At 38.1% G+C, this 18,724-nt stretch overlaps 1 protein-coding gene across 1 annotated transcript; it reads left to right on the top strand.

Annotated features, from left to right (window-relative positions):
* The first annotated feature begins 562 nt into the window (after positions 1 to 562).
* On the top strand, positions 563 to 18,467 carry LOC140340113 (cobalamin binding intrinsic factor-like). Its single transcript, XM_072425152.1, has 9 exons — positions 563 to 719; positions 814 to 1,002; positions 2,057 to 2,206; positions 2,545 to 2,697; positions 3,709 to 3,881; positions 5,437 to 5,623; positions 7,387 to 7,531; positions 8,566 to 8,684; positions 17,526 to 18,467. The coding sequence occupies exons 1-9, from the start codon at positions 647 to 649 to the stop codon at positions 17,585 to 17,587; spliced, it is 1,251 nt and encodes a 416-aa protein (XP_072281253.1). The 5' UTR covers positions 563 to 646; the 3' UTR covers positions 17,588 to 18,467.
* The last annotated feature ends 257 nt before the right edge of the window (positions 18,468 to 18,724 follow it).

Here is an 18,724-nt window from a genome sequence, read left to right as displayed (position 1 = left end):
AATGTACCCCTAACAATCTTTAAGGTACCCCTAGCAATCTGTGGAAGAACCGTGGTTGAGAAACATTGTCTTAGAGTCTGTATAAGCTGGCCAGAAGTCTTACTTATTGTCCTGATAAAGTTATTGTCCTTTTGTCATAACAGTTTCTGCATGGGATGACTGCTTAAAGTTATTAATTAGAGTTACCCTAATTACCTAAAACTGTTGGAGCATATCTAAATCCATTTTTTTAAGGTAGTCTTCTCAAAGTGAAGGAAATCCCATGTGACTGGCACAAATGTCCCAAATAAAAGATTACCCCTCTAATATTGTTTAAATTTGATAAGGTTTTAACCTTTTAACATCCAGAAATTTGTATCTATCGTAAGCTGATTTCCTGGAGATAAGCTTAAAAATTGCTTATTTTTCTCCAAAGTGGGTATTTTGGAATCAGTAAAACCTTCTGGGGTGTAGACATGCCTTGCACTTAATAATCCTTCAGTGTCTTATTATCTGTTGCATGTTAGAGCCAGCTAGCTACATCATGCCAAGTGAAGGTAGAGTACGTGTACAAGGAAATTCAAATTGCTTCACCCTCTCTGGATTATTGCCAAAGATAGCAACTTATATACATGAAGAAACTTGTTGTTTCTGGGATTTTGCTATCATGGAAAACTGGCTCTCTTTATGTGTTGTGCTGCTAAGTGTAACCTGTTCCTGCAAAGCTGCTGGCATCTGCTGTGAGTTGTAATTAGGATCAGAAGACTAAGAAGTAATTTGGTGTAATCTTTATCCTGTTACAAAGTTCTATGGATCTGTTTTCCTTTTTTCCAGCTGTTCCAGAGACCAGGAAGTCTTATGTTACCACTCTGGCCATCACTATGGCTCGTAGCGTGGGGCAATGTGTTACTCCTGATCCCAGTGTTCTTCTGGCACTGAACTTGGGACAGGTCAAGGATCCTACAGCCCAAGACATCCTGATCAATCAGTTAAAAAAAGATTCGGTGGAGAGAGTTTCAAAAAGTAAGTAACTTTTATTTTACACTGTCAATCTTTTGTACTGTGTTGAGATTTCCTTTTCCTTCAGTGTTCCACTTTCCTTCAAAACTGATCACCTTTCAAAAGGACTGTCCCTCCTTAGGTCACAAGTCCCTTGCTTTCTACCAAATACCTTCTTACAATGGGACCAGAATTCACCAAATTCTAGATTGTGCTGTTGGGGGAAAAATGTTTTCAGTCATTTAGGAGGATGAAGAGGTGGCTTCATGTTCGCTGAGCTCCAAAAAGACAAAATATTTCTCTCATTCTCGTTTACCTACTTTAATTTTATATTCCACATTCCATATTCACATTTACTATCCCATGGGACTTTTTAATACTACTAATCACACTTTTTGTTGCTGGAACAGAAAGTGAGCTTTCCCAAAGACAGCTGTCAAGAGGTGGGAAGTACAGTTTTCCCAATGATACACATGAGGAGATGAGGGGTACACCTTTACCAATAACAAAACTTTACCAAGGGGAACTGCCAAGAGGTTATGTGTACACCACTTCAAATGAAAGCTTTATGAAAGATAGTGAAGGGTACACCATGCCGAGTAAGGGCTGTCAATAGGTAATGTGCACTTATTTTTCAAAAATGTTAGGAATTGAGGGATACACATTTCCCTATCATAGTTGCCAGGAGTTTAGGGGTATTTTTTTACTTATGAGAGTAGTCTGGAGGTAAAAGTAAAAGTTGTATTTTTTCATTGTAAAAAGTTGTTTTTATGTAAAAGTTTTTTTCATGTAAAAGTGGTGAGTGGTCCAAGTGACAATGGCCACCAGGTGATATTGAGAGGTAAATCTCTCCAATGGGTCAACAACAATTCTTAACCTTGCTAATTCTATCTGTTACTAACACAAATTTACTAACACAAAGTTTTGTGTTAAGAAAATCTTTAGTAAAATGTCTTTGACTCTTTACCCATCTGGTGAAAATGATAATTGGTATGGACAAAAAGCTCACACCTTACATTCTTTTAGTCAAATGATGGATGTCTTTTAAATGATGCATTTCTGCTGTTTCTGTGTGTAGATGAAACCTTCACCTCCGGGAAAGTGGCCCTTTATGTTCTTGCTTTACGTTCTTCATGTGTGGATCCCAGCAGCATCTATGTCCCTGAAGGAACTGTTGACCTTGTCCAACTTCTTGAGGAGAAGACTCGAGAAGAGCTGCAATCATTTGGTAAGTTTTTCTAGAGAAATCGAGCAAAAAAGGAATGCTAAAGCTGCTGTGCTCCCTTTCTTTTTTTTATTCATGGTCAGGATATAAAAAAAAATAGAATTAAAAAAATGGAACTCCATAGAGAATTTAATAGGAACTGCTAGAAAAAAAAATCTTTCTACATGTGTTTTTTGTTTTTTTAGTATACAGTGTCTATACAAACAGGTTCCAATATTTTGCCCGCTTTTTAGATTTGTGATATGTAATTACATTTCAAGCTTTTATTTCTTTGCAAATGGAAAAAAGGTAGGATCAAGTGCAACATTAATTATTAAATTATTAATATCTTCATATTGCAGAAAACAATTCTTCATCGTCAAATGCTTCTGTAAAAACCACCTGGTACCAAGTGGGACTCGATATTATTGGTCTCTGTGTCATGTCCAAACCTTATGCTATTACAGCAGCACATATTCTGGCTACTCACATTTCGCTAAATATTTTTGGTGTAGGTAAGTACAGTAACTGGAATTATGATAATACATACATTTATAAGGAAGGGCACATTTTTTTTGTAAAAATGACTTTGTAGCAAAAAGGGTAATGGAGGATCATGGGTGCAAAGCAAATGGGTCCAAAGTGCCTATTTTACAGTTGAATCAGCTTTCTAATAAAAAAAAAAAAATAGTCAAAAAATAGTATATACATTTGAAAAAATGCCTCTAAATGTCCTAATTTATTCCTTTTTAGGGGTCTATAACCATTGCTATTACCATTTTTTCCCACGCTTTTAGTTAGCATTTCCACCTTTTACAGGATTTAAAACTGGTAGAATCAGAAATTTCAAGGCCCCAAACTAGGTAAACTTCCTGGGTCTTTCTCCTCCATTTTAAAAAGTTCCAGCATTGCAAGCTCATCTGAGCAAGAAGTCACCCCTTTGGGTGGCCCTGAGTAGAATCAATGGGTTTTTAGTAGCATTTCTCGAATAATGAAGATCAGTTCTGTTTATGGGCTTATATACACTTTAACTTTTCTGTTCTGAATGATCAACCAGTACATGAGATCATGTAAGGTTCAAAGTGTACTTTCGATACCTAAGAGGTTGTTTAAAAGGTAATGCCACCAATAACTGATATCTTAGTGTTAATAGGTAGATTTTGGAAACTACCTAATAGGTGCTTCTGTATCTCAGGGATCTGTTTGGTGTGACCTTTGTGATGAATTCCAAGGCTTGTATACCTGCCATGCCCATTTGGTAGACTCCCACCATCCCAGTTTATTTTTTTTAATATGGTATATTATGGAGACTGTAGAATGACGAGTTGGCACACAGAAAAGTGAGGGGAACACCCAAAGTCCCAGGTGGATAGGAACTATTGTGAATTATGGTAAGAGATCTTTGTTTTGGAATACCCAAGAAGAAGATGGGCAAATTTAAAATTAATTTGTTATATTCTAAGTTCTAAAATATTATAAGTTCAAATATTTTATTATTCAGCATAATCAAGGTTCTGCCTTTACAGACACAGCGGCCATAGCAGCGATGGGGTTGGTGTGTGTGCTTGAAATGGAAAATATCCCAGAAGGGACACACATATCAGTAAAGACAAAGCTATCTGATCTCCTGACATATATGTTGGACCAACAAAATGATGGACTCATTGGCAATACCTACAGCACAGGCCTAGCTGGACAGGTATGCAAGTGCACCAATGTTGTGTGGGATAAGATGTAGCCAAAACCCATCTCATATCTAAACACAAACAAAACAATTTATTGTATAGCAGCTCCTATGAGTGGTAGCTGATTTGGTTTCTGTTTTCACACATTTTTTCATTATTTTTATCTGGTTACCCTACCAGTAATATAAGACAAATCCTAGCGAGACTACACCTACTCCATGTACTATGCATTCTAGGACAAATAAACTTCACATTTATCTAAGAAAGTTTGAAAAGTTACAAATATTTCCAGAATGTCTTCCAAATGCCTCTTAAGCAACCGACTATCAGATATGGCATGGGGCATCTCAGCGCTGACCAAAATCACACAACTTGCGAAATATTGCAATGAAACTTTTGAACCAGTCTCATTTGATTTAAAGATAATGAGAAAGCTTGGTGGTTCCTCAACATATTTTAAGGGGTGAAAGATTAGGAAATGGCAACCATTTCAGCTGAAAAGCAGAATTTGTTTGTTGTCCAAGATAAGAACTGGGAGGACACTAAATTTGTTATACAATCAAAAGAGTGGAGTGCAGAGTGGAGATTAAGCCAGTCTTTTTCGACCTTTCTAACATTGTGGAACCCTTGAAATAACTTTCAGGTCCCTGAAAGTGAGGCCCTTCATTAACTAATATATCCATAGCTCACAGTACGTTAGCATGTGTTATGTCACAGATATAATTTGTGACAGTTTATTGATGTGTTATTTAAAGTGATTTGAAGATATTTGAAGTGTACAAAGAGAGATAACACAGAGACTTGCAAGTAAAATTTTAAGATTATACTATTTCATAATAAAGATAGATAAAATAATGCAGTAACAAAGTTAGATATAGCAAAAATACTTGCCGAGGTGACTTGCATTCATCCAAGGAGTCCCCCAATTTATTGGCTTGGCAGATGATCAAAAACATATTACATGCGATAAGTTCTAGTTTAGACTACCTAATTAGGTGGCACTGTGTTTAACTACCCAGGAACTAAGACAATGGCCAGTGCTTGACCAGTACTGACCAATGATCATCTTTTAACCAGCATTAACAGGGTACACATATACCAGTATATGTGTATACTGGTATATGTGTACCCTGTTAATGCTGGTTAAAAGATGATCATTGGTCAGTACTGGTCAAGCACTGGCCATTGTCTTAGTTCCTGGGTAGTTAAACACAGTGCCACCTAATTAGGTAGTCTAAACTAGAACTTATCGCATGTAATATGTTTTTGATCATCTGCCAAGCCGTAACTGGTAAAACATTATTGTTGGTGAAACATAATTGATAAAAAATAAAATTGTGCTTACCCAACAGCAAGGTGGTAAGTAGCAAGAATGCCTCCTACATTGCTGGCCATTGGAAAGAATGGCTTTTCTGGCTTACAGTATAACCAACCTGATAGGCACAAATTACTCAAGGAACCTCTACTGAACGCTGAAGGAACCCTAAGGTTCCACATAACCCTGGTTAAGAAACACTGTATTTAGCATTACATCACCCTGGTTTAAAATCTTGTCTCCATTGTTTTTAGGCTTTCTTAGCTGCACACCCATGTTACTCCTTGGACTCCTGGGACTGTGCTGCAACGATACAGAAATTGATTGACTTAATACCCCAGAAGACATTTGCATTGCCTATTGCTGCAGCCCAGCTGCTGCCTTTCTTGTGGGGTCATAGCTATGTCTCTGTGAAACAACTGCCGTGTCTATATAGCGATGGTAATTTATTTTTTTCATTCAGTGAAAGCACAGAGCATCACATCTAAAGTCATATGTTTCATTTAATGCTACACACTTTCACTGCATAACCATATCCCTTTAAAGTATTAGTTTAAGTTAGTCAGTTGGAAATTTATTTGTGGTCCCTTTCATGCTTTGTTGGTACTATGTTTACTTTGTAAAGATGTGTGCACAAAATGTGTTGCTGTCAATAGAATACAAGAACTAAGAGAGGCCAGAAGGGCACCTGTTGAAGCCAGTGCCATCAAGTTCAATCAAAATGGAAAAAAAAAAAAATAATAAAGTATACTTGAAAACTCGCATATATAAGCCACAAATCTATATGCAGTTACAAGCATAGAAGATACAGAGAAAGACAAACCTGTCCCGACTACTTTTTTTCTATGTGGGTGTAGAAGCCTTTTTGATTTTTTTTTGTGGTGACTATGCTTGGAAGAATCTCCAGGCATTCTTCCAGAGTCCCTAAAATCTTCAAAGTCTCAACTATGAAATCCAATCCATAGTAATAAAAGCAGACTTTTCTACATGTGCTTAAAATTCTAAATTTGCTTTTGTTCCAGTAACAAAAAAAAAGTTTATTCCACCTTTTAGCATTACCCCAGGTTTATATTTATTCTTGCAGGGGAAGCTGCAGGGAGCTTATTTCCTAGGAATACATATCATAGTAGCCCTTTTCCTTCACATATTATGTGGGAAGGTATTTAGGCATCAGTGTGCCTTGCTTTGATATGCACTTTAAGGCATAGAGTCCCCTATAGTATGTTACAGTTAACCTTGTAGGATGTTAAAAAATGTTAAATTATGAAGCAGTCTATCAGGTAATGTACACAGCCTCAAATCTTTCCTGGAAAACCTGGTCTCCAAATACGTTTTGTTTGCTGAGCTGATGAAATGATAAAATTTAAGGAGAGTGACGTATGTTCCACCGTACATTGGTTTAAAAAGGGGGGGGGGGCATATCTGGGTGGTCACGTGGGTATATAAAGAAGAGTTGGAAGCATAGGTATACAGGTTTGGAAAAAACAAGAAGCATGCAGGTGTATCTGCTTGGTGTGGCTTGCCTGTTGTGCCTCAAAGGCATAGGAGCACAAGAAGATGGTAAGAGCTTCACATGTGGACATTCAACTAATTTTAAGTCATTTATAATTAGTAATTAATGCAATATTAGGGGCTGATTTATCAAAGGAGCATTTTGCATTTCAAATATCCAATCAAGGGTTATAAACGTGAACCCCAACAAATTATAATTAGTTTTGAGATATTATACAATTGGTAATTAATTGCAAGGGCCAGTCCAACCAAAACTCAACATTAAACAATTGGGCAGTTGCTTCTATATTCTTGGGAATCTGCTGATGGGTTTATGGGTCCCTCTACTGTTCATAATAAGTAGTTCCACAATCCCTGTTTGATTTTTTTTGTATTGGATATTATGAATAGGATGTAATAGGGGGACCAGGATACAGATCAGTGGATAGAGTTGGAGATGGAGGTATGGAGTATCTAAAACATATTGGAAGCCAGCAAAAAGCCTAGGTATTCTGTCTACAGCCATTTTACCTTACCATTTTACCAATTACCTTTAGGTCGTCTAACCCTTTTGCACATCTTTAGGATTTTTCTAGAAATCATCTGTTAATATGTGCGATATTTTCATATAGCATACTTTATTATTGGTTTTTAGATGTATCCTTCTTCAGTATCTGTTCTCATCCCATACTTTGTTTTCTACTTTATTGTAGCTCCCCTTATCTCAGTAGAATTCACCATTGTGAATGATTTAGTTGGGGAGCATTTTAAGTATTCCATTACTGTAGAAGTGACAGAGGGATCCGCCTTACTGCAAGTCATGGAAAAGGCTAAAGAACTGAACCCCAAGGAATTCAGGTGAGAACTTCCAGCTTAACATAGACAAAAGCAATTTATTGTTTGATGTTTGATATTGAGCCATGTGTGCAAATTCTCAGAGGGTTTATCAGGCCTCAGTCCAGGCACACTTACAATGTGATGATGTTTATTTTTAGGAATTATAGTTTATTAACCCCCCTAGATTTCTAATTCTCCGTATTTCCATACAAAAAGCTGTTAGGAGTCGCCTTCCGTGCGTACCCAGTACCCAGGCGATACCTCACTGCAGGAGGGCGTCCGTTTTTGTGTATTTTTCTGTTGCTGATCTATGCTTGTTTTCTGATTACCCATTTGAATTCTGCCTGGACCAACCTCTGCTTGTGACCCTGACTCAATTTTTGCCTCACCCTTTGTACTGCGCTGGATGGACTGATTTCCTGTGTTCTGACCCTGGCTAGTTTTTGTATTCCTGTCTTTACTCTGCATGCGTGGCTTTGTACTCTGCATTTAGTGGGCCCCAGGCCTATCTCCAGGCATAGACATGCTTGTGAGTAAAGGGCTAGATGGTGCTGGGAAATCCTCCAGCCAGAAAATGAGACAAGCTTTATCTGAGTTGTAGATGTGCCAAAACTTTGGCTCTTAAGCTATTTAAAAATTCTTAACAATATGGCTGACAAGGGGAAAATGAGTAAGTGCCCACACCCTCCAATTTTCCTAGGGCCCCATAATTCTGACATCGTCCTTCTTGTTGTCTAACCTATATCAAGCATATTTTTCCCTAAATATCGAAGGGTGGAGCTTGACATAGGGGTTGTTGTCACAGTAAGACAGTAATATTAACATACAAAGAATTTACCTATTTAAAAGAGATAGTATTAGAAAATAAATTATCGATCACTTCTTGTTCTAATGAAGAAGAACTCTCTAAATTCGGAGAAATCCCACTTTTGTATAGTTGTTACTACATTAGCCTTCCCCACTTCAATAAATGTTTGCTTCAAAATATAAATATAACCATTTTTTTACCTGTTGTACCTTGTAATTCTTTTTTATCCACTTTTTCTATTCCTCAGCTTCCAGTATAAAAAATATGAATGGGGAGTTTACATTACGTCCATTAATCAACTTGACGGAAGCAATAATGATAAGACGTACTGGCAGTTTTTCAGTGGCATAAATTTGCTGAAACAAGGTAAGTCCTCAGTAGACGGTTATCCCATCCTTCATTATGGGTTCATAATGAAGATTACTAGGAAGGGCTAAATGTTTTCATGTCCCTAAAATTTTGGACAATCTGGGATATTTCTAGTTATGAAAAATGTTTCAACAAGAATGGGAAACATATGGTGGATTTTAGGAATGTAAATGGGTTGTAAATGTCACACTCACCTCTTCCTCACTAAAGCACAGGCATCACTCTCCTGCGCATGCTTGCAGTTCTGATGCTGGGCATGCCCATGTTTCCAAGCTTTATCAACTTCGTCAAATCCGCTGGCCAATCAGGAAATAGCCTCTTGATCAGCCCTGGCTACTGAGGTAGCTCACAAACTGTATTTTTTGTTTGTGCAACAAGTCTATACTAAGTGGCTCGAACTCCCAAGTTCTGTAATCTAGTTCCTGTACACCTGCTGCTTAATCCAATGTTTGCTGTATCAAGCTCCTGTGTAAACCCTTTGTTGTCTAGTTTGTTGGTTCCCAGGCAACTTTCCTGTGCAGTTCCTGTGTTCCTGTCTGCCTGTGGATATCCCTGCATCACCTGTACCTCCTGCTGTTTCCAGTGTCTCCTGTGTTCCTCGTGCCCTCAGTGGCCTCTGTGTCATTGCTGTCTGTCTCCTTGATCCCTGGCTATTGACCCCTGGCGTGTGACCTGACCTCTCTTGCTTGCTGTCTGTCTTGACCCCGGATTTCCTTGACTATCTTTCTGCTTAGTGATTTGGTACCGTGCTTTGCCCACTTTGGTGTGCCCAAGGACCGCAACCTGACAGTAACCAGCGGCGCAAGATCCTCACCATCAGAGGCTCTGGAGAAAACCTGGTTACTGCTTAGACTCTGCGCCTTGGCCCATTTTAGGGCTCACACCACCTCTCCGCAAGCCAATGACCAAGCATGACAGTAAAAAGGTTGCAGAAGCCTCATTTAGGTATGCTGTTCTTATTCTTCTGCCACAAGGGCCCCTCATTATGCAAAAAAAATAGGGAAAAAAAGCTATAGGGAGGTCCATCAAAAAGTGCCAAGTAACTAATTATCCTACAATTGCAAGTGTTGCATCATTACCATGTGTTGTGTTTACTTGCCTTTTACCGAACTTACCACAATGTAAAAAGGGCCTTATGCATTTATGGAACTTTCAGCAAGCTTTTTTAAACCCCTTCCATTCCTTTTTAAGCCAGTCTTTACCCATATTTACCCTCTTTAGCCTATCATTTTTTATTGCACCAGGCTTTTATTGCTCCCTGCTTAAAATTAATTTCCTAATGATGTAGGTATGGCCTCCCAGAAATAAATCTCCCAAGAGTCCTACACACATATATAGGCAGACTGTTGGGATTCAGGGTAGCAGCATTAGATCAATTAATTGATGTGTACAGATATGTATACGCTTCTACAGACCTTCTAGTCCTTGTAAGGGTACTATAGATGCCCTTTTACTTTTATATTTTTGTTAAGCATTTTACAACTGAAGCTAAAGCATATTTTGAGGGGCCTTACTTGATGAATGATTGTTTCAAAATCTGAAAAAAAAATTAAGGCTTGTTTTGTGTTGGATGATGTGATTCTTCAGTGGTTCCCAAGCACCAGCTACCTGCTAAACGCTCATCACAATGATTGGTGGGTGCCTTCAATGACCCCTGTGACTCCGCCAACCTTCAAGGCTCAAGACTGAAAGCACTCTCCAAAATGTGGCCACACTTAGGCTTGGTGGGTGCCTTCAACAACTCTTGTGACTCCTCCATACTTCAAGGCTCAACACTGAAGGCCATGTCTAACATGTGGCCACGCTTGTGCTTGGTGGGTGCCTTCATCAACCATTGCGACTACTCCACCCTTCAACGCTCGACACTGAAGGCTATGTCCCAAATGTGGCCACACTTCAGAAACAGTAGCCACATTATAAACAAGACCTAAAGGACAGAACTACTATATTTTCAGAATAGGATAACGAAAAGAGATTAGCTAATACAGAAAACATTCAGCCCACTGAAAATTAAAGGAATAGTGTTTGCTCATTGTTTGGCTTTTGAAACAAGTGGCTCTTTGATCAACATACATAGTTACTTACTACTTACTTGATCAACATACATACTTACATTCTCTACAAACTTACAGATTGACTTTTCTAAACCTATCAACCCTAACTTGCATATTAACCATCTGTGGGGTACAGTGTCAAATGCTTTAGCAAAGTCCAAGTACACTATATCAACTGCTTTTCCACTCTCTACCTGTTTACTCACTTCCTCATAAAAAGGGAGTAAATTTGTTTGACAACTTCTGTCTTTCTTGAAGCCATGCTGACTATCACTTATAGTATTATTTTCTAGCAGAAACTCCTCTATGTGGCTCTTTATCAAACTCTCTAAGACCTTTCCAACTATGGACGTTAAACTAACGGGTCTGTAGTTACCTGGTAATGACATTGCTCCCTTTTTGAAGATAGGAACCACATTGGCCTTACGCCAATCCATGGGTACCTTGCCAGTGACTAAAGAGTCTCTAAAAATTAGAAATAATGGCTTTGAAATAACTGAGCTCAGCTCTTTGAGGACTTGTGGATGTAATCCATGAACCTTCATTTTTTTCCCAGCTGTTTCTCAATCATATCAATTCTGAGCAATTGTGACTCATTTAAGGCAGTGACATTGCTTTTATGAATTTGGACTTGAGCTCTGCCATTTTCCTTCCTGTACACAAAGCTAAAAAAAGTGTTTAGTAAATCTGTCTTGTCTTTATCCCCAGTTACCAATCTAGCGACATCCTTTAAGGGGCCTACATGCTCATCTGAACTTTTTGCTATTAATATATTTGAAAAATGTTTGGGGGTTTGCCTTACTTTCCTTTGCAATTGTCTTTCATTTTGAAGTTTTGCAAATTTTTTTCTCCTTTTTACATCTTTTGTTATATTCTTTATAGGTTTCAAATGATGAAGGTGATCCTTCATTTTTATATTTTTGGAATGCCCTTTTCTTGTACCTTATGGCTTTTTAACATAAGCTGTAAACCACAGGTTTAAATTTTAGCCCCTTAAACTTATTACCCATTGGAATATATTTTTCGGTTTGTTTTGTAGAACAGACTTGAAACATTCCCATTTCTGTTCTGTGTTCTATGAGGACAATATTGTCTCCCAGTCCAAGTCACAAAGAACCACCCTAATAATGGAAAATTTGCTAACTTAAAATTAAATGTTTTTATCTTTCCTGTTTTTGCTTCCTGTTTACAGCTTACATTAAATGAAATCATATTATGGTCACTGCTACCCAGATTCTCTTTTATTTGCACATTTGTTATAAGCTCTGCATTGTTAGAAAGAGCTAGGTCCAGCAGAGTATCATTTCTAGTTGGGGCTTCTATAAACTGTACCATAAAATTATCTTGTATTAAATTCACAAATGTCCTCTCTTTTGCTATTCCTGTAGTGCCATTACTCCAGTCAATGTCAGGGTAGTTGAAATCTCCCATGAATCAAACACTTCCACTTTTTGCTGCTTTTTCTATCTGTGCTAGTAGTTGATTTTCTATTTCTTCCTTAGCACGGGGGGGCCTATAGCAGACTCCAATCTTTAATTGTGTGTTATTCAACCCCACATTCAACTCCACCCATAATGCCTCAACCTCATCGCTTGTTCCATCTGCAAATTCTTTTTTCACATTCTCTTTTAGATCACTTCTCACATACAGATAGACATCACCGCCCTTTCATTTCACTCTGTCTTTACAAAAGAGAGTATACCCAGGAATACTGACAGCCCAGTCATGCGAAGAACAAAGCCAGGATTCAGCAATACCAACTAAGTCATAATTCTCCTCACTCATTAAGGCTTCCAACTCCCCTATCTTGTTTGCTAGACTTCTAGCATTGGTGAACAGGCTCTTTAAACCATTGCTGCTTTTACCATCATTGTTTGCCAGATCATTTTGTTTTTCAGTAAAACTAGTACTGCACAATCCAATATTTGTTTGTAACATGGGAAGCTCCTTACAATTATCCATAATCCTCCCCCAACTATCCCCAATCCACCCTCCACTAGTGTCTGACCCCTGACTAACCTTTCTGCCACCTTATTTGACTGTCCAACCCCCCTCTGTCCTAGTTTAAATATCCCTCCACCATTCCCCAAAATCTTTCCCTTTCCTTTGCAATTGCACAGCAGACCCCCGTTCATTTAGGTGCAAACCATCTCTGGCATACAGGTTGTATCCCAATTAAAAGTCAGCCCAGTGTTCTATGAAACCAAACCCTTCGGTTGACAGCAAACCATTCGGTTGAAGGGATCCAGGCGACAAACTATTCTATCAGTCCTCCTGATGATAGAATCCCCTAAGACTACCATTTATCTTTTCTTTCCTGCGTTTCCCTCCCCACCACTACTAGATAGGCTGCTCTCCCGGCTGTTAGGGGTAGCAGTAACATGTAGAGTTGCCTCCACTGGGTCCGCCACCTGCACATCTTCACATAACTTAGCAAACATGTTGGGGTGCTCAAACCCAGAGCTGGCCTTCATTTTCTGGGTGCCCCTACCACTTCCTCTAGTTATATTAACCCAAACCCTTACATGCTTATCCTGAATAACCTCTCCACCCTCCACATCTAAGCCATTAACTGACTGCTCAGTGAGCAGGAGACCCCTCTCAAGGTGATCCAGTGATTTCAGTGTTGCAATGCTCTTCTCCCGCTCTCCAATGTGAGATACCAGAAAGGCAACTTGCACACATCTGTCACAGCGGTATTCAAAAAGGAGCTGTGGCTCCATTTGTGCATACATGTGACAGACTGTGCACTGAACCAAACCTTCCACCTTGCTACCACTCATTTTCCCAGTAACAATGTTTGCTTGTTATAAAGGAGTTATAATTATTTACTTAAGGGCTTTAACTCCTTTTGCTTTCCAACTCCTGTTTTTTCTAACTTGATTAAAAGTCCACTTGACTCACAAGCCAAACAGTGAGCAAGTTTAAAATGAGTGCCCCAGGAACTTAAATTACCTGTGAAGCCTTGACCACTCCCCCTTGGAGGTCAGCAAGGAAAAAAGTGTTTAAAACAAAACTGACAGTTAAGCAAACACCATTCCCAAATGCACAATATGCACAATATCAGTCTCCAGTTTTTTCAAACTCCAATTCATTAAAAGTCTACTTGTTAGGAACAAGTACAGGAGTCTGATATTGTGCATTTGGGAGTTGTGTCCTTTTGACTGGTAAATCCTTATAGTAACCTAAAATCCTTTCCCCCTACACCAGGAATAGGATAGAATAGGATAGAATAGTTTGTCGCCCGGATCCCTTCAACCGAATGGTTTGCTGTCTGGTGCCAGGGTTCGAAATGTGGTGGAAAAACTACTGGGAGGAGCTGGACAGGACCCAGCTGTTTTGGTCCATGTTGGAACCAATGACAATATAGATGGAAGATGGAGGATCCTTAAAAATCAGTTTAGGGAACTAGGTTTCAAGCTGAAGAAAAGGACCTCAAAGGCTACGCTATTGCCTGTGGCATGAGCAACACTGGACTGGAGTAATGGCACTACAGGAACAGCAAAAGGGAAGAAATTTGTGAATTTAATACTAGATAATTTTATGGTACAGTTTATAGAACCCCTAACTAGAAATTATACTCTGATGGACCTGGTTCTTTCTAACAATGCAGTGCAAAGGTGCAAATAAAAGAGAATCTAGGTAGCAGTGACCATAATATGATTTCATTTATTGTAAGCTGTAAACAGGAAGCAAAAACAGGAAAGATAAAAACATTTCATTTTAAGAGAGCAAATTTTCCATTATTAAGGGCGGCTCTCTGTGACTTGGACTGGGAGACAATATTGTCCTCAAAGAACACAAAACAGAAATGGGAATGCTTCAAGTCTGTTCTACAAAAGCAAACTGAAAAATATATTCCAATGGGTAATAAGTTTAAGAGGCTAAAATTAAAACTTATGTGGCTCACAGCTAATGTTATAAAAGCCATAAGGAACAAGAAAAAGCATTCCATATATTAAAATTAGGGATCACCTTCATCATTTGAAATCTATAAAGAATATAACAAAGATGTAAAAAGGAGATAAAATGTGCAAAACTTCAAAATGAAAGACTGATTGCAAAGGAAAGTAAGGAGAACACCCAAAAAATGTATTAATTGCAAAAAGATCAGATCTGAGCATGTAGGCCCCTTAACCTCCCTAGCGGTAACCCCAAGAGTGAATCAGGGTAGAAAAAAGTTGCTAAAAGTGCTATCCCGAGTCACACTTGAGGTAGGAACACCTATGGAAGGTTAGTAAATACACCGCTTACCTGATCCGCCAGGGTCCCCCGCCGTCCAGCACCGCAATCTCCGTCTTCTCTCTCCTTCCTGCTTCTGCATCCGATGAGTCACCGGGGGAGTTCCCGGTGACATCGGTGTGTATGTACGTCCCGGCCGGGCAGGGCGGGAAATTCAAAATCCATTTGTATTGCATTCAATACAAAATAACTGTATTGAATGCAATGCATTGGATTTTTATGTGTAAAAGCAGTACATTGTTTTCAAGAACATTTATTTTACAGCATATATAATAGTATGAGTATATTGTGTATTTTTTTTTTATTTAAAAAAAATACATTTTTTTAAATATAAAGATTTTTTAGTTTATTTAATTTATTGTTTTTAAATGATTTTGTGTTTCAAACTTTATTATACTCATACTATTATATTATACTGTAAAATAAATTTTCATGAAAAACAATGTACCACTTTTAGACATATAAAACCTCAAAGAAATGAACCGCTAAGGAGGTTAAAGGATGTCTCTGGGCTAGTAACTGGGGATAAAGACAAGTCAGATTTACTAAACACTTTTTTAGCTCTGTGTACACAAAGTAAAGTGGCAGAGCTCAAGTCCAAATTCATAATAGCAATGTCACTGCCTAAAATGAGTCACAATGGCTCACAATTAATATCATAGAGAAACACCTGGGAAAAATTAAGGTTGACAAAGCACCAGAACCTGAAAGAGCCGAGCTCTGTTATTTCAAATCCATTTTTTCTCATTTTTAAAGACTCTTTAGTCACTGGCAAAGTTCTGATGAATTGGCGTAAGGCCAGTGTGGTTCCAATCTTCAAAAAGGGAGCAAAGTCATTATCGGGTAACTACAGACCTATTGGAAAGGTCTTAGAGAGTTTGAACCACATAGAGAAGTTTCTGCTAGAAAATAATATTATAAATTATACTCAGCATGGCTTTAAGAAAGACAGAAGTTGTCAAACAAATTTACTCTCTTTTTATTAGGAAGTAAGTAAACAGGTAGACAATGGAATAGCAGTTGATAAAGTGTACTTGGACCTTGCTAAAGCATTTGACACTGTACCCCACAGACGGGTAATATGCAAGTTAGGGTCGATAGGTTTAGAAAAAACAATCAGTAAATAGATAGAGGACTTGCTTAAAGATCGCATCCAGAGAGTTGTAATTAATGATTCATACTCTGAATGGCCTAAGGTTATTAGTTGTGTCCCCCAGGATTCAGTGTTGGGACCTTTACTGTTTAACATCTTTATAAATATTATAGAGTTTGGGATTAAAAGTACCATTTCTGTATTTGCAGATGACACCAAACTATGTAATTGAATTATGTCCATACAGGATGTCTATAATCTACATGCAGACCTGGATGTACTGTTTGATTGGTCAGCCAAGGGGCAAAATTCATTTAATATAGATGAATGTAAAATTATGCACTTGGAAGCTAACAACATGCATGCTTCATACTGTCTAGGGGTAATACATTTGGGGGACTCAGCAATGGAAAAGGATCTGGGGGTTCTGGTAGAATATAGACTTACTAACAGCATGCAATGCCAAGCTCCAATATCTAAAGCTAGCAAAGTACTTTCTTGTATTAAAAGAGGAATAGACTGCAGAGATGGAGACATTATCCTGCCACTGTACAAAGCATTGGTCAGACCACATCTGGATTATGCAATCCAGTTTTGGACACAAGTTCACAAAAAGGACATTGCTGAATTGGAGAAAGTGCAGAGAAGGGCAACTAAATTAATAAAAGGAATGGAGGAGCTCAGCTATGAGGAGAGATTAGCTGAACTGAATCTATTCTCCCTTGAGAAGAGAGATTTAAGGGGGGATATGATCACCCTGTATAAATATATAAACAGTCCATATAGAGAACTCTCTTCCCCATTATTCACTTTGAGATCATTACAAAGAACAAGAGGGCACTATTTGCTTCTGGAGAAAAAAAAGTTTAAGCTCCAGGTAAGGAAGGGATTGTTCACTGTAAGGTCTGTGAAAATGTGGAATCAGCTCCCTCAGGAAGTAGTTTTAACAACTACTATAGATTGCTTTAAGAAAAAGCTGGATGCTTTTCTAGAAGCAGAGAATATAACTGGGTATTAAGGCTTTAAAATAAACATAACAGTGACTGTTGATCAGGGAACATCCGATTGCCTCATGGAATCAGGAAGGAATTTTTTTCCTCTGTTGAAGAAAATTGTACCAGGGTTTTTTTTTGCCTTCCTCTGGACCAACTATGTCTTTTAGGGTTTTATATATGGGATATGCTTATTTCCCTAGTGGTTGAACTTTTTTCAAACTAACCTACTATGTAACTATGTAACCATGTAAATGTAGGAATTAATTCATTCCTACAAAAAAGAGGAGGCTTTGTGGTTCCAAATGAACCCCAGGAGTTGTGGTGGTGTGGGATATATACAAGTTTGTATTTCTGGGGGGGGCTACTTGGTCATACTTTCAGAGTAGTTCTTCTTTATAATTTACATTATGAACCCGTACAGCTTACCTTACCACATTCTCCTTTGTCTTTTCAGGTGTCAGTGATTACATTCCCGAAAACAAAGAGCATATCATAGCTGTCTTCAGCAAATACTGATCACTAATCTTTTGTTTAACTTTGAATGCTTGAATCACATGGTTCTATTCTACACAAAAGCAGCCAGTAGTAGATTCTTGTTCCTCTGAAGAGCCCTTGTTACATAGGATGTACCCCCCCCCCCCCCCCCCGCCTTCTGTAATGTGAATTTAAGAAACCTTTAAAGGGTTAATCATCTGAAAAGCTATAGAGGGGTGATTTCCCCACAATTCTAGAGGGAAAATTATGGTAAATTTATACCGACTATATAACTACTGACAATACCCCTATTGATAATCCTACCTTCCTACTCTGGTACAAAAATCTCCATCTGTTATCCTGGTGTCAGGGCATGGAAAGGAGGGAAAATATGCACCAATTGGTTAACTGACAGAAATAAAACCTGATAAAGAAAAATCCAAATGTCCCGCCTAAATTGTAACTGGTTCTCCTTAATAAATAATTGTAAATTCATATCAAACTCTGTACAATAAAGCTCAAAGAGGAAGAAGAAGAAGAAGAAGAAGGGTTGTGCAAGTTGGTGATTCCCTTAATTCTGTCATTTGAACATACCAATGTAACATTATCTATATTATATTTGCTACATATTATGAATGTTGTAAAAACTTTAGCTTGATTGTGTTGCTTTTTTTTGGTATCCTTGTCTTTAAAGGTGTTTCTGTTGCTCATCATCTGCTAAGAAAATGTTGGTGAGGTCTTGATTACTTACTGATAGATAAGTCTATAAATGACTATATTTAAATATAGGTAAGTTCTAGACATTGTGTTTGTTGCAGAAGATCCACAGTGTAAACATGCAAACTTTGTTCGTCTGCTTGCTCCATAAGTGCTTTACGGATCTAAACATGGCTGCAGCAACATAAATAAATGATTTGCAGAATACATGTCTTTGCTCTTTATTTATGAGTAATGATTTTGAGTGATGTTTTTGAGAAAAAAAATAAAAACATACCATTTAATTCAAAACCAAGATAAAACTCTATAAAAAATACATACAACAGCGCATACACAATGAAGGGTTGAAAAAACGGTGGGGGCTAAGGCAGATAGGTGGCAGGGGGTGGGCAGGGTGTAGATTCTTAGCGTGGGACCAACATGTCAAATCGCAATATCAAAGAAACAAGTGGTAAACAACAG

This window comes from Pyxicephalus adspersus, chromosome 10 (assembly GCF_032062135.1).
Source record: "Pyxicephalus adspersus chromosome 10, UCB_Pads_2.0, whole genome shotgun sequence".
Taxonomy (NCBI): Eukaryota; Metazoa; Chordata; class Amphibia; order Anura; family Pyxicephalidae; genus Pyxicephalus; species Pyxicephalus adspersus.
The sequence above is the reverse complement of the archived record's forward strand: the minus strand, read 5'-3'. Positions and strand labels throughout refer to the sequence as shown.

What these genes read in the sequence shown, in the direction of transcription:
- LOC140340113 (XM_072425152.1), top strand. Translation starts at nt 647, where the DNA reads ATGGAAAACTGGCTCTCTTTATGTGTTGTGCTGCTAAGTGTAACCTGT. An exon ending in CAAAGCTGCTGGCATCTGCT is followed by an intron (nt 720 to 813) that starts GTGAGTTGTAAT and finishes CCTTTTTTCCAG; the next exon opens with CTGTTCCAGAGACCAGGAAG. An exon ending in CTGAACCCCAAGGAATTCAG is followed by an intron (nt 7,532 to 8,565) that starts GTGAGAACTTCC and finishes TCTATTCCTCAG; the next exon opens with CTTCCAGTATAAAAAATATG.